This window comes from Schistocerca nitens, chromosome 4 (assembly GCF_023898315.1).
Source record: "Schistocerca nitens isolate TAMUIC-IGC-003100 chromosome 4, iqSchNite1.1, whole genome shotgun sequence".
In the NCBI taxonomy this organism is placed as follows: domain Eukaryota; kingdom Metazoa; phylum Arthropoda; class Insecta; order Orthoptera; family Acrididae; genus Schistocerca; species Schistocerca nitens.
Genome location: NC_064617.1, coordinates 320,092,001 through 320,105,059, shown reverse-complemented (window position 1 = coordinate 320,105,059; position 13,059 = coordinate 320,092,001). Strand labels below are relative to the sequence as shown.

Below are 13,059 nucleotides of genomic sequence, written 5' to 3'. Positions count from 1 at the left end.
TTTCCTACTGCAAAGCGTCGATGATGTGTTTGTTAGCAGCATATCCGCTAGTGATTTACCAGACAGCGATGATGTGCGTAGCTTTCTCAGATGACTGCAAATCGACAGTGAGCGACATCAGGCAGTTAATTACCTTATATCTTGGATGTGCAGCAGTTTTTAATAATTCGGCCTTCCGTCTCCTGTGCTTACTGGAACAAAACTCTTCGAATCTGTGGACTGTCTACATCTACATTTATACTCCGCAAGCCACCCAACGGTGTGTGGCGGAGGGCACTTTACGTGCCACTATCATTACCTCCCTTTCCTGTTCCAGTCGCGTATGCTTTGCGGGAAGAACGACTGACGGAAAGCCTCCGTGCGCGCTCGAATGTCTCTAATTTAACATCCGTGATCTCCTCGGGAGGTATAAGTAGGGGGAAGCAATATATTCGATACCTCATCCAGAAACGCACCCTATCGAAATCTGGACAGCAAGCTACACCGTGATGCAGAGCGCCTCTCTTGCAGAGTCTCCCACTTGAGTTTTGCTAAACATCTCCGTAACGCTATCACGCTTACCAAATAACCCTGTGACGAAACGCGCCGCTCTTCTTTGGATCTTCTCTATCTCCTCCGTCAACCTGACCTGGCACGGATCCCACACTGATGAGCAATACTCAAGTATGGGTCGAACGAGTGTTTTGTAAGCCACCTCCTTTGTTGACGCACTACATTTTCTAAGGACTCTCCCAATGAATCTCAACCTGGCACCCATCTTACCAACAATTAATTTTATGTGATCATTCCACTTCAAATCGTTCCGTACGCATACTCCCAGATATTTTACAGAAGTAACTGCTACCAGTGTTTGTTCTCCTATCATATAATCATCTTTCTATGTATTCGCAATACATTACATTCGTCTATGTTAAGGGTCAGCTGCCACTCCCTGCACCAAGTGGCTATCCGCTGCACATCTTCCTGCATTACGTTTCAATTTTCTAATGCTGCAACTTCTCTGTATACTACAGCATAATCCGTGAAAAGCCGCATGGAACTTCCGACACTATACAATACTTCTAGATAATAAACTTTAAGGGATTAGAGGAGAGTTCAGCAACGATGCACTTCACAGTTGGAAAGTAGGAAGCAGAAGTTTCCCCTCCAGTGACAACAAACAGGGAGCAGATTTGACTCTGAACAGGGTCATGTAAAGTTGGTGGTGTCACAGGGTTATTAGTTAATATCATTGTTTTAACACGAGTGTGTAAGCATTTAAATTCCACAAAACTCTTTTGCACAGTAGCTAAACACATGCACTTTTGTCAGCTGATGATTCAAAGTTGCTAGAGTTGATTTGGTGACTGCGGCGTGCCTGTGTGCTCAGGCCTGTGGAAGACGCGCTACACGATGGCGCTACTGTGCCTGCTGGGTCTGGGCATCAGCCTGGCGATGCGCGTCAACCTGTCGGTGGCCATCGTGGACATGGTCAACGAGACGGCCGTGCGGGAGCGGGACTCCAACGGCAGCGCCCTCCCCTTCTTCGACCCTGACGCCTGTCCGGGGGAGCTGGCGGTCAGGGGTCCGGGTGGTCGCAAAGTGAGTGAGTCTCTCCTATAGTGAAAACTGTGTCTGGTATGTTTTCCTCAGAAATGACTTCCGAAATTTTCGTAATAATGTTTGCAGAAGGCCTCTGAACTGGGACACGTGTACTTAACAAGTGACCATCTTCTATTAATTTATTCTTCTTTTATTGATAAGCTCTCGACAGTTTCATCTGAAACTCCATCCGAACTGGTCTCGGAAGGGCCATCGTTACCGACTGACGCCAGTGTCATCCTCAGCCGATAGGCGTCACTGCACGTGTGTGTGGAAGGGCATGTGGTCAGCACATCGTCCTCTCTGCCATTGTCAGTTTTTCCAACCAGAGCTGCTAGTTCTCAGTGAGGTAGCTCATCAATTGTCCTCACATGGGTTGAGTGCACCCTGCTTGTCAAAAGGGCTCAGCAGACCCGGATGGTCGTCCATTCAAGTGGTATCCAAGCCCAACGGCACTTAACTTCGGTGATCTGACGGTAACCGGTGTTACCACTGTGGCAAGGACGTTGGCATCGACAGGTTCATATTTACTCTTAATTAATCACACCACGTGACATAAAACGTGAAGCACACAGAAGACATGGTCTGAAATCAAAGTAACTTCTTACACGATTAAAGTTGAAATTCCTTAGGTAGAATAGCCGCAAGAGTTCAATAGTATTGTTTCTGTTTAGTGTTGTCATCAGGCATGGTAGGATGTTAACAGTGTCAAATGTTGAGTGATCAGTGGAAAGGACACGGAATGCAAACTCCACTCTCATACTTGAATCTTCATACACGTTTCTCAGGTCAGTCACTATTCCTTAGAATGTGCTGTACGTGACGCAAACTATACTGGTTCAAATGGTTCATATGGTTCTGAGCACTATGGGACTCAACTGCTGAGGTCATAAGTCCCCTAGAACTTAGAACTACTTAAACAACCTAAGGACATCACACACATCCATGCCCGAGGCAGGATTCGAGCCTGCGACCGTAGAGGTCTCCCGGTTCCAGACTGTAGCGCCTAGAACCGCTCGGCCACTCCGGCCGGCTATACTGGCCAAGCCTTCCCACTAGAGACTGGGCCACTTAAGATGACCTTTCTTGGATTGTCTAAGTGAATCGGCGTGTATTGTTTCCTGCTGTCTGTACTCTGTGAAACTCTCGTACATGATGTCCCCAAAAACAAATCTGGCAGCGCTCTGGATTCTTCCGAAAGTCCGTAGTATGTCCATAGCCTCGTATATTCTACACACTATCAGAACATTAATGTTTAACGTCGATTAATGCATCAGTGAAATAAAGACACAGGGATGAGTGTGTAAAGGTTCAGCCATTCCTTTCAGTCCGCTTCGTTATAAGCAGCGGAACGTGTGTAGTCTAGTACGACTCCCTTAGGCTCAAGTAGCTGAGTTTCCTGGCAGTCCATAAGTGTTGTACTACATAGCAGCCATGTTCCATACCTCTACTGCCTGGAGCCGACTGACATATCAAGGCGCGGCCTTAAGGCTAGGAACTACCTCTTGAAAAGCGTCGCTTCACGTCAACAGTTCTGAAAAAAGGCAACTGTCATAATTTAAAACCGTGTGCAAGATATCCAAATTGCTTCACTAAAATTTCAGTTCTTTAATACATTACAGAAAAACATATTTTACTCTCTGTGTTAGGGCAGCTCCGCCTCGGACTTTAACTATTAGTAGCGGCTGATTTACACCCTCAGCGAATGTCAGACGTATATCGTCATTTCACAGTACTCGAGTATCTCACTTCCTTACACATTGATACTTTTTGACGAGTTTCCTGAACTTGTCTAGTCTTCGTCATACCCGAATTGTGATCGAATTTACCCAGTCAGTACAAGAAGTTTCCAGACTTAATAATAATAATAATAAAAAAAAAAAAAAAAAAGAGAAAAGTTAAAATGGTGATTTTAATGCTCCCAGTGTTCTACACAGGCTCTGCTCTCCCGCCCCCCCTCTCCCCTCCAAAAGTTGAATGCGACGCACAGAACGTTCATAAAACCAGGCGAAACTGCCAGAAATGTCCTCCTTTGCGGTATTATTCAACTCGCTTGTCACATTGGCTTGAATGTCGGCTATGTCGAAAGTGAATTCCTGCACTTCGATGTTTTGTATTAGGTTAGTACTGATAACGTCATCCACCACGATTTATTCCAGAAAAAATTATCCACATTTAACATTTCGATTGAGTCGTGGCAGACGTCAACAGTGTTTGAACATACATTTCTCCCCTTCATTCTGGAGAATTTCTTAAACATTTGATTTAGGTATGTGTTTTCAAAACGATTTATGGCACAATGAAATTTAGGTCCTATAGCTACATGTCCACTGTATGACACTGCCTGTTCACGACTGACTTGTAGAATGCACACCTACTGTTTCGTTTACATTTGTTAGTTCAAGTTACCACAGTAGTTACTGAACTGACGTCGCTTATACGCCAGTAATAAAATAAATTCCACAATTTTTTGGATGGACGCTACCTATCAGCATCTAGGTTTGCCTTGCAATCTAGTATCTGCTTTCGGAATCTCTGACTTGCCATGAAGTAAACCAGCTTGCAGAAGTCAACACAGGATATGGTGGCCGGTTCACAGTAATTAATTTTCGTCCGAAGTGTGGGCGAGTTCATTTGTTTGCTTCGAAGGGGGGGCCGACATTGTTTTCCCACTTTCAGGTGTTTAGCGATACGCTACTCTGACAGAATCGAGGCACATATTCTCTATCTCAAACTACACTGGTGACCAGAATTAAAGTAACAAACGGAAATTTTGCAAGGTTTCGTTTATTTTGCCAGAAAACAGCAGGAACAGGTGGTAGCAAAGTAGAAACAATGTAAAGAATACAGAACGTAAACAACTGCAATGTGCATAACGGTAGACAAAAATGTTCTTCATTTTTCCCAACTTAACGGATTTGCACACATATTCTGACAACTGGTTAAAGTGCTCAGTATAGAATGTGATCACCTCTTGCAGCAATACAGGCGTGACAACGACGGGAAATGTTGTGAATGATATCAACAATCTCATGTTGAGGCAATAACGCGCATTCCTCCTGCAGAGCTGCTCGCAAGTCTTGGAGAGTGGTTGGTGGAAGCTGACGTGATGCAGCCTGTCTCCCCGTGAATCCCATCCCATGCATTCTCTATGGGATTCAAATCTGGAGAGCTATTAGGTCAGGGTGCAATATTTTCCGTTTCCAAGAGAACATCAACGACCTGTGCTCTATGAGATCGAGCATTACCATCCATAAGTACCTAGTCTGGGCCCACAGCACCTCGCAACAACTGCACGTGAGGTCCCAAGATCTTGTCATGATACCTGACACAAGTTAAACCTTGCCGATTCATCCATACAATTTCATGAAGATCTGTTCGAGTGGTCAGCGTAATTCCCGGCCACATCATTAGAGATACTCCTCGGTATCGATCTCTTTCCACAGTGTTTGGGTCCAGAAATCGAGTTCCATGTTCCCTCGAGATACGAATCCGTCGAGAATCACTGTCCAGACCAAATCGGGACTCATCTGTGAAAAGAACATTGGCCCACTGTTCGACCGTCTAAGTGACATGCTGGCGACTCCGCTCTAGTCTTCCCTTCAGTGAAGACGCGTCACAGGTACTCAGACAGCAGGTCTCAGACAATAAAGGCCACTCTGCTGGAGCCTTCTGCACACCGTTTGCCTCAAGACAACAGGTCCGGCGCATGTTGCGGGGTTAGATGCCATTTGACATGCGGTACTAAGACAGTATCGTCATGTCCTTACAGCCAATAACGGTCCTTTCTTTGTGATGTCACTTATGAGCGGCCCTACAATTTCAGACTCTTTAAACTGTAGACACATCCGAGAAACAAAAGAGCGATTTAGAATAAGTTATGAGGCCACACCAGTTTGTGACTGCCCTGCTTCCATTCTTCCTATGGCCCACCACCGCAGAGAGTCCGATAGGCGTCTTCTCTGTGCCATACTGCTCAATCTGTCACTGTCTACAGAGGAATTGTGGATGAGGGTCTACATGGCAAACACTACGCCGTTTCATAGGTGCCCTGACGTCATTGTTGGCGTGGTTATCTGTTGACCGGAGTTTGTATGATTAAAATGTGAATTAGACACAAAACAGTGAAATAGCGGTTTGTTGCTTTAATTTTGGACACCAGTGTATTTTTTGAGAAACTAATCGGTAAAAAAAATCATTTTTGCGTTACTTATAGCCTCATATGTCAGCTTCATGATTACGTGCCCATCATTTCGTTGATGGTAATAGTTAGTGTGATATTTGAATTTAAGTAAGACACTTCGCGAAATTGGAAAAAGTTTGCAATGAAAAACAAGGGTCGCTATGATTTTGCATGTGGTGCGTATTAGATAATACGTTACTGTGCATGAAATGTAGGTAACACGTTGAATTTTTCTTTAGACTTGGCTGGGTGATCTGCGGTCATGGGCGCCAGAAAGAAATATCCACACCATTCTTCATATACCATAAACGGTTTGAGATATCGAAAAGAGATTTTGGCCACTAATAGCACACAAAGAAGAGAGTATTATGTCATACGGTTTTGTATGTGGTATTCCACTACAACAGATTTTTTTGATGAAAGAATGTACCCTGGATGTGCTTTTTCATAAGCTGTTAACTTTACTTGTCCTAAGTTCCTCACTTAACAAACGACTTTTTCATAATTGTCTCGCAGTTGCGTCTGCCCAATATGTTAGTGAGGTAGCATTATGTAAACTCCGCTGTTTCTTGGCAAAATACACAAATTTTAACGTGATGACAAGAGAAATGCAAGTTTCATTCGAGATTCACCACTCATGACGCTTGTCTGAAAGTTACAAATGGTTAACAAGTCCGGCCTAAATAAACCGCCACTTTTTGTTGCATTTTTAACAGAATTTTGATGTCACTATGCAAATGTTGGCATGGAAAGGGCACACTTACTATTTAGAAGAACTATGCATGTAGGCTTCGTTTATAACGGGTATTTTTCTTCTAGCGTTCGATTTTTCCCATGTATCCCGCTGACGGTCTGCCTGCAACCCCCATCAGTACCACTCTCCACGTATGCTCCGCCGACTGTGCATCTGCCGGCCACATTATTCTGTGCACACTCTGTTTCCCACAACCGCAGGCCTTCTCCAAGTATACCTTCTGCTCCTATGAGTCTTGAACAATGTATTCGCTATTACAAGCTGAAATTTACTGCAGAGCTGCTGGCGTCGTTCTCCTCTCACATTCCAAGTACAAAGCCCTAATTCTCTCATGTCCCTGTTTTGTATTCCTTCCCCTACTATAGCATACCAACTCCTAATGGCTTCTAGAATATCATCTCCCTTTACGTACTGAATTATCCTTTCGGTTCCCTGTCATACTCTCCACACCTCCACGTCACAAGCCTGTGAAGTCGACAGGTATAGCTGAAAGAAAGAGTAAACGAATTTTCTGTTTTTGTTTGTTGCAGGACGGTGACTTCGCGTGGGACAAGCAGAAGCAGGGCGAAATCCTGGCCGCCTATTACTAGGGCTATGTAATCGGACACTTCCCCGGCGGCATGCTAGCAGATTACTTTGGAGGGAAGATAGTGTTCGCAGTTGGCATCTTTGTTTCGTCTCTGCTCTCTATTCTTACTCCGGCTTCAGCGTGGGCTGGTGATTACGTCCTGTTCGCCAACAGAGTCGCACAGGGGTTGGTGCAGGTACGTCTTGCGCTCCCATGTTTCTTTCCTCTCTGAACACTTATGAATTAAAGTGCAAGTGAAAGCGCCCTACGACACTGATTCGTTGGCAAGCAGTAATAATCATGAACTTCGTTGTATACACTTTCCTTTTACATAAATTACAAGACGCCGAAGTGGCGTCAAATCGAAAGACTTGTACCCAGCGAACGGTCTACCCGACGGGAGGCCCTAGTCACACGACATAAATTACTGATAGAACATTTGAGCCATTGGTGATATGGCGTTAGATGAGAAAGCGATATAACATGTATATATTTATGCTATGAATAAACGAAACAAATGTCTTCAGAGAAGTTAAATAGGACGAATCAGCAAATACGACATACGCCAAAAGTGCAGCTGCTTTCCAATTGAAGACCGTAACTGCATTTTTTTTACTTTTTGTTAATTCTGTAAGCTGACATTTGTTTTAATTTTTTTTTCTAAAATTTAATTTGAAGTCCAGGCATTGGTACATACATGATGTAACTTTCATAATCGATGTTCCAAAAATAACCTTTCGTCAAGCAACATGCATTTCACTTGCAGCCAAGTTTCAATTATATATATTCCATAATTATAATTCCGACTAAGAAGTGCAGTTAACATGATCTCTTTGTTTCAGGCTGGAATAGTACCAGCCATACAAACTCTTGTCTGCAGATGGGCGCCAGACCACGAAAGAAGCAAATTCTCTACAATATTTGTAGATAAGACGTGAAATTTGTCGGTGCTGCAATGTAGCTAACATAGATGGTACAGATCCTTCTATTCCCTAAAGACGACACTCCTTGCCGATAGAATCGATAATTACACCGACCTCGTTGTCCTGTTCTCATTTTCATGGTACTGCGTAAGCAAGATAACTCTATGCTGTTAATCTGTTCAGTTCTTCTTCCGGTCATTATTTTACAAGCAACGTTTGTGTGTAGTGGCTCCAGTTATACATTACTTACGCGTACCGGAGGTATAACGGAAGTTTGAGGCCATGCAGATCTGCATTACGTTTTTGTCCTTATAACGTCCGTCTCTGGAAAGAGTACATTTCCATACGCAGTGGAGAAATAATCCTTACCAAGTAACTCAGATTTGCTTAATATTTTTTATGTATACCATTCAGCAATTAGCCAAACAGCACAAAATTTTTGGTTTTCTTTGTGTTTAGGCCTTGGTCCTCTAATTAAAAAAGCAGCCCGATAATCCAAGAACTGACTGACTCAGTCCGAAGCGTTCTCGGAAAACCCAACTGCATTGACCGATCGAGGTCTCCCACTCAGTCGATAGACCTCAGGAGGCGAATATGTGGAGGCATGTGGTCAGCAAACCTCTCTCCCAGCCTTTGTCAGTTTTCGTGACTGGAGCCACTACTTCGCAGTCAAGTAGCTCCTCAATTGTCCTCACATGACAATCACCCAGCACAGTATTAGCCAAGCCCCCCAGCATTTAATTTCAGAGATCTGATGGGAAATGGTGTTACCACTGCGGCAAGGCTGTTGGCACTGTTAGTTCTACTCTTAGAAAAACTAAAATTCCATATAAGTCGATGGCAATAATTGTATTTCATCGTAGTTGTGTGGTGGAACTGTAAACTACTGATGTAAGTGCAGTTTGTGGATAGACAATCCCATGTAGTGTACATACGTGGTGGGCAGAAGCAGACTTAAAATTTGGAAGGGTCTTGCAGCGAGGCTGTGCTGAGAAATGTTAAGAAAAAAAATTCGATACATTGCACCGCTTTCAAGTTATTTAGCATTGAAGGTAGAAAATCAGATCGTTGCCCCCGCAAATTTAAGCATTTGCACGAGTTAAAATGCGGCGACAATGCAAAGACATCTGTGGGTCTCTGAATTTCTTTTTGTTCAAATGATTACCACCAGTCAAAATATCCCTTTTTCGGAAGTGATATATTTAAGCTAGGTGAGCGAAAGCTACATTTGTTCATTTTGAGGAAACCAAACGAAGAACAAGTTTAGCGACGCAATCTCTGGCGGGCTCCTTGAATTTGTCCACTCGACGACCTGCCCCCCAGGGGTTCCACAACTCTTTTCTGGATACGTGCGTAGGGAGCACGGGACCCCGAGCTAGTGCGGCCCTCTTTCCTTTCCGGGCTGCATACCTTCCTTTTCCACATCCTTCCCCATCCTCCATCTTCCCCCGCCCCCCCCCCCTCACCTCTGCCTCTTCCCTTCCCTTTATCCCCCTCTGGGAGTATGTTTAGTACCTACGTCTGGAGATGGACGCTTGAATCTTTAAAACAGTCTCTCTTCTTCGCTTTCTCTGCTGGGAAGTCTCTGTCCTTCCTTTGTCCTTCTCTTTTCCTTACCTCTTCTCTTTCCCCTCTTCTCTGCTGCGACGTTTGAGACCTCTCTTCTTTCATTTCCTTTTCTTTGTTCCTCCCTTTCTCTTTTTTCCTCCCTGTGCATGTCTGAAGGCCGACCCACGCATTCTCACCTGTAGCCGGTGACGGGGTAACGCGTAATTCGCCACCCTGGGTAGACATGTAGGACACGTACGTACCCCCTTGTAACGGCCAGGCCCAGGGAGGGGTGATTACCCGAGCTGGTACCTTCTGAAAGTGCCGATTGGTCCCTCCGTCCGTTTCGCGTGAGGTGTGACCTGAAATGTGAACAATCACCTAAGGCGGGTGTGCCCTCAGAGAGGGCCCCCACAAGGAAGGAGCGCGCCATCGGAGACGCCGGTAATCATGGGGGATACCTCTGCAATGGTTTCCTCATCATCTACTATGTCTGCTCACAAGTGAAAGTTAAATGAGTCTCAGCCACGGACAATTCTTCCATCAGTGCCACAGTTCCTTGTTGTTTCTCGGTCGGACAAAGATCAAGACTTCTCCACAGTCAACCCTTTCGTTATTCAGAAAGGTGTCGACGCAATTGCAGGTCCTGTAAAGTCTTGTTCCCGATTACGCAATGCACCTTGTTCTTAGAAACAGTCAGTGCCCTCCAGGCACAAAAATTGCTGCGTACTTCACTGCTGCACACCTTCCCTAACCGGGTGGAAGCGCACCGCACATGAAATTCATCACCTTAAGTTGCAGCCACAACTGCCATATATGCCCGAGACGCTGGAAATTTGCCCAAGCCGATTAGACACTTTTTTCATCTCTAGCGAAATTCGATGACCTTCACTTTCCTAGCGTCGACGATGAGGTCACTCCTATTACAGAAGTTATTCTTACAGCTGCGGAACGTTCAATACCTCGCACCTTCGATTTGCCCCGACGCCCCCCAGTTCCTTGGTGGAACGAGGCATGCCGTGGCGCAATACGTGAGCGGCGACGTACTCTTCGCGTTTTTCGCCACCATCCCCCTTTGGCTAACTGTATCCGCTATAAGCAGTTCCATGCGCGATGTCGTCGGGTCTTCCGCGATAGAAAGAAGGCAAGATGGGACTTCTTTACTAGCTCATTTAACACCTTCACTCCCTCCTCGGAAGTTTGGAGTCGGATTCGACAGTTATCTGGCGGGCCTAGTTTCTCTCTGGTCTCTGGGCTCACTGTCGCGCATGATACCTTAGTGGACCCCGTCGCAAATTCTAACTCAATGGGTCAACACTCTGCTGAGATTTTGAGCTCTTCAAATTACTCGCCAGTTTTCTCCCGAAGAAACGTGCAGAGGAAGTGCGACCTCTTGCTTTCTCCTCTCAAAATCGCTAAAGCTATAATACTGTTTTCTCCATGCGGGAACTCCAACACGTACTCTCTTCTTCTCACTCTTCCGCCCCAGGACCGTATGGTATCCACATCCAAATGTTGCTGCATTTATCATACCATAATCTGCGCTAACTCCTTCGCCTTTATAATCGAATTTGGACCGACAGTCCTTTTCCGAGAAGATGGCGGGAAGCTATCGTCGTTCCTGTTCCGAAACCTGGAAAGGACAAACATCTGTCGTGGACTATGTGGCTGGTCCCAGCGGAGGTTCGAGTCCTCCCTCGGGCGTGGGTGTATTTGTTTGTCCTTAGGATAGTTTAGGTTAAGTAGTGTGTAAGCTTAGGGACTGATGACCTTAGCAGTTAAGTCCCATAAGATTTCACACACATTTGAACATTTTTGACAAACATCTCCCCTCTAGCTATCGCCCCATTTCTCTCACGAGTAGTGTATGTTAGGTTTTGGAGCGTATTGTGAACTGCCATTTAGCCTGGTGGCTGGAGTCCCGAAGTCTCTTAACACCTGCCCAATGCGGTTTCCGAAAGCATCCATCTGCCGTTGACCATCTTGTTGCTCTCTCCACTTATAACATGAACAATTTTCTCAGAAAACGCCAAACAGTAGGAGTATTGTTTGATCTGGAGAGAGCATACAATACCTGTTGGAGAACTGTTCTCTTGGGACTTTCGAGGTCGGCTGCCCCTTTTTCTTCGTGAATTTATGGCAGAGCGCACATTTAAAGTGCGGGTGAACACTACTTTCTCCCAAGAAAATGGAGTACCCCAGGGCTCCGTGCTAAGTGTTGTACTGTTTGCCATTGCCATAAATCAAATTATGGATTGTCTCCTTCCCGATGTCTCGGGCTCCCTCATTGTGGATTTTGCGATCTACTACAGCTCTCAACGGACCTGCCTTCTTGATCGAGTCTTCAAGGATGTCTTCAACGCCTCCACTCTTGGAGCATCGAAACCGACTTCTGCTTTTCTCCCAGTAAGACCGTTTGTGTCAATTTTTGGCCTCGTACGGAGTTTCTTCCGCCTTCCTTACGTGTAGGCCCTGTCTACCTTCCGTTCGCTAAATTCTTGGGTCTTATGTTTGACACAAGACTGTGCTGGTCCTCTCACGTTTCCTACCTTTCGGCTCGCTGTCTGCGATCCCTAAACACCCTCCGTGTCCTGAATGATACCTCCTGGGGAGCGGACCGAGTGGTCCTTCTCCGCCTCTATCGCGCTCGAAATTGGACTATGGAAACATAGTTTACTCCTCTGCTCGGCCGTCTATTCTTCGGCGTCTCGACTCTGTCCACCACCGTGGATTACATTTAGCGTCTGGAGCATTTTACACCAGCCCTGTGGAAAGACTTTATGCTGAGACTGCTGAACCTCCGCTGTCCAATCGGCGAGCTGTCCTTCGGAGTCGTTATGCTAGTCATCTGTCTTCCATGCCTGCTAATCTGGCCCATGACATTTCTTTCGACGCCTCCTTGGATTTAGAGTATGCAGACCAGCCTTCCTCTCTACTACCACCGGGAGTCCGCTTCCGTCAACTGCTCCATTCTCTTTCCTTCCACTTTCCTAAGACTTTCGTGACAACTTGGGGTACAGCACCACCTTGGCTCCTGCCCCGGACCTGCCTGCTCCATGACCTTTGTCAGTTTCCCAAGGATGGTACCCCTTCTATTGTTTATCGTCGGGCATTTGCTGCTCTGTGCGCACAAATGAAGGATGCCACATTTATTTACACTGATGGCTCAAAAACATCATTTGGTGTTGGGAGTGCCTATATTGTTGGCGACACCCCTAATCGATTTCGGCTTACCGACCAGTGTTTGGTTTTTACTGCGGAGCTTTACGCTGTTCTCGAGGCTGTCCAATACATCCGTCACCATCAGCGGATACAGTATATTATATGCTCATATTCGCTCAGCTCTCTCCTCAGTCTCCAAGCTCTCTACCCTGTCCACCCTCTGGTCCATCGGATTCAGGACTGCCTCAACTTGCTCCACTTGGGGGGGCGTCTCTGTGGCGTTCCTCTGGATCTCAGGACATGTTGGTATATGTGGAAACGAGGAGGCCGATATAGCGGC

The 13,059-nt window shown here is 45.7% G+C and overlaps 1 protein-coding gene across 1 annotated transcript in view; it reads left to right on the top strand.

Annotated features, from left to right (window-relative positions):
• The first annotated feature begins 7,138 nt into the window (after positions 1-7,138).
• Positions 7,139-13,059, top strand: part of LOC126252278 (sialin-like) — a 72,584-nt gene continuing 66,663 nt past the window's right edge. The window contains exon 1 of the mRNA XM_049953151.1: positions 7,139-7,282. Coding sequence (XP_049809108.1) covers positions 7,139-7,282 — 144 coding nt within the window. The remainder of the gene's footprint in view (positions 7,283-13,059) is intronic.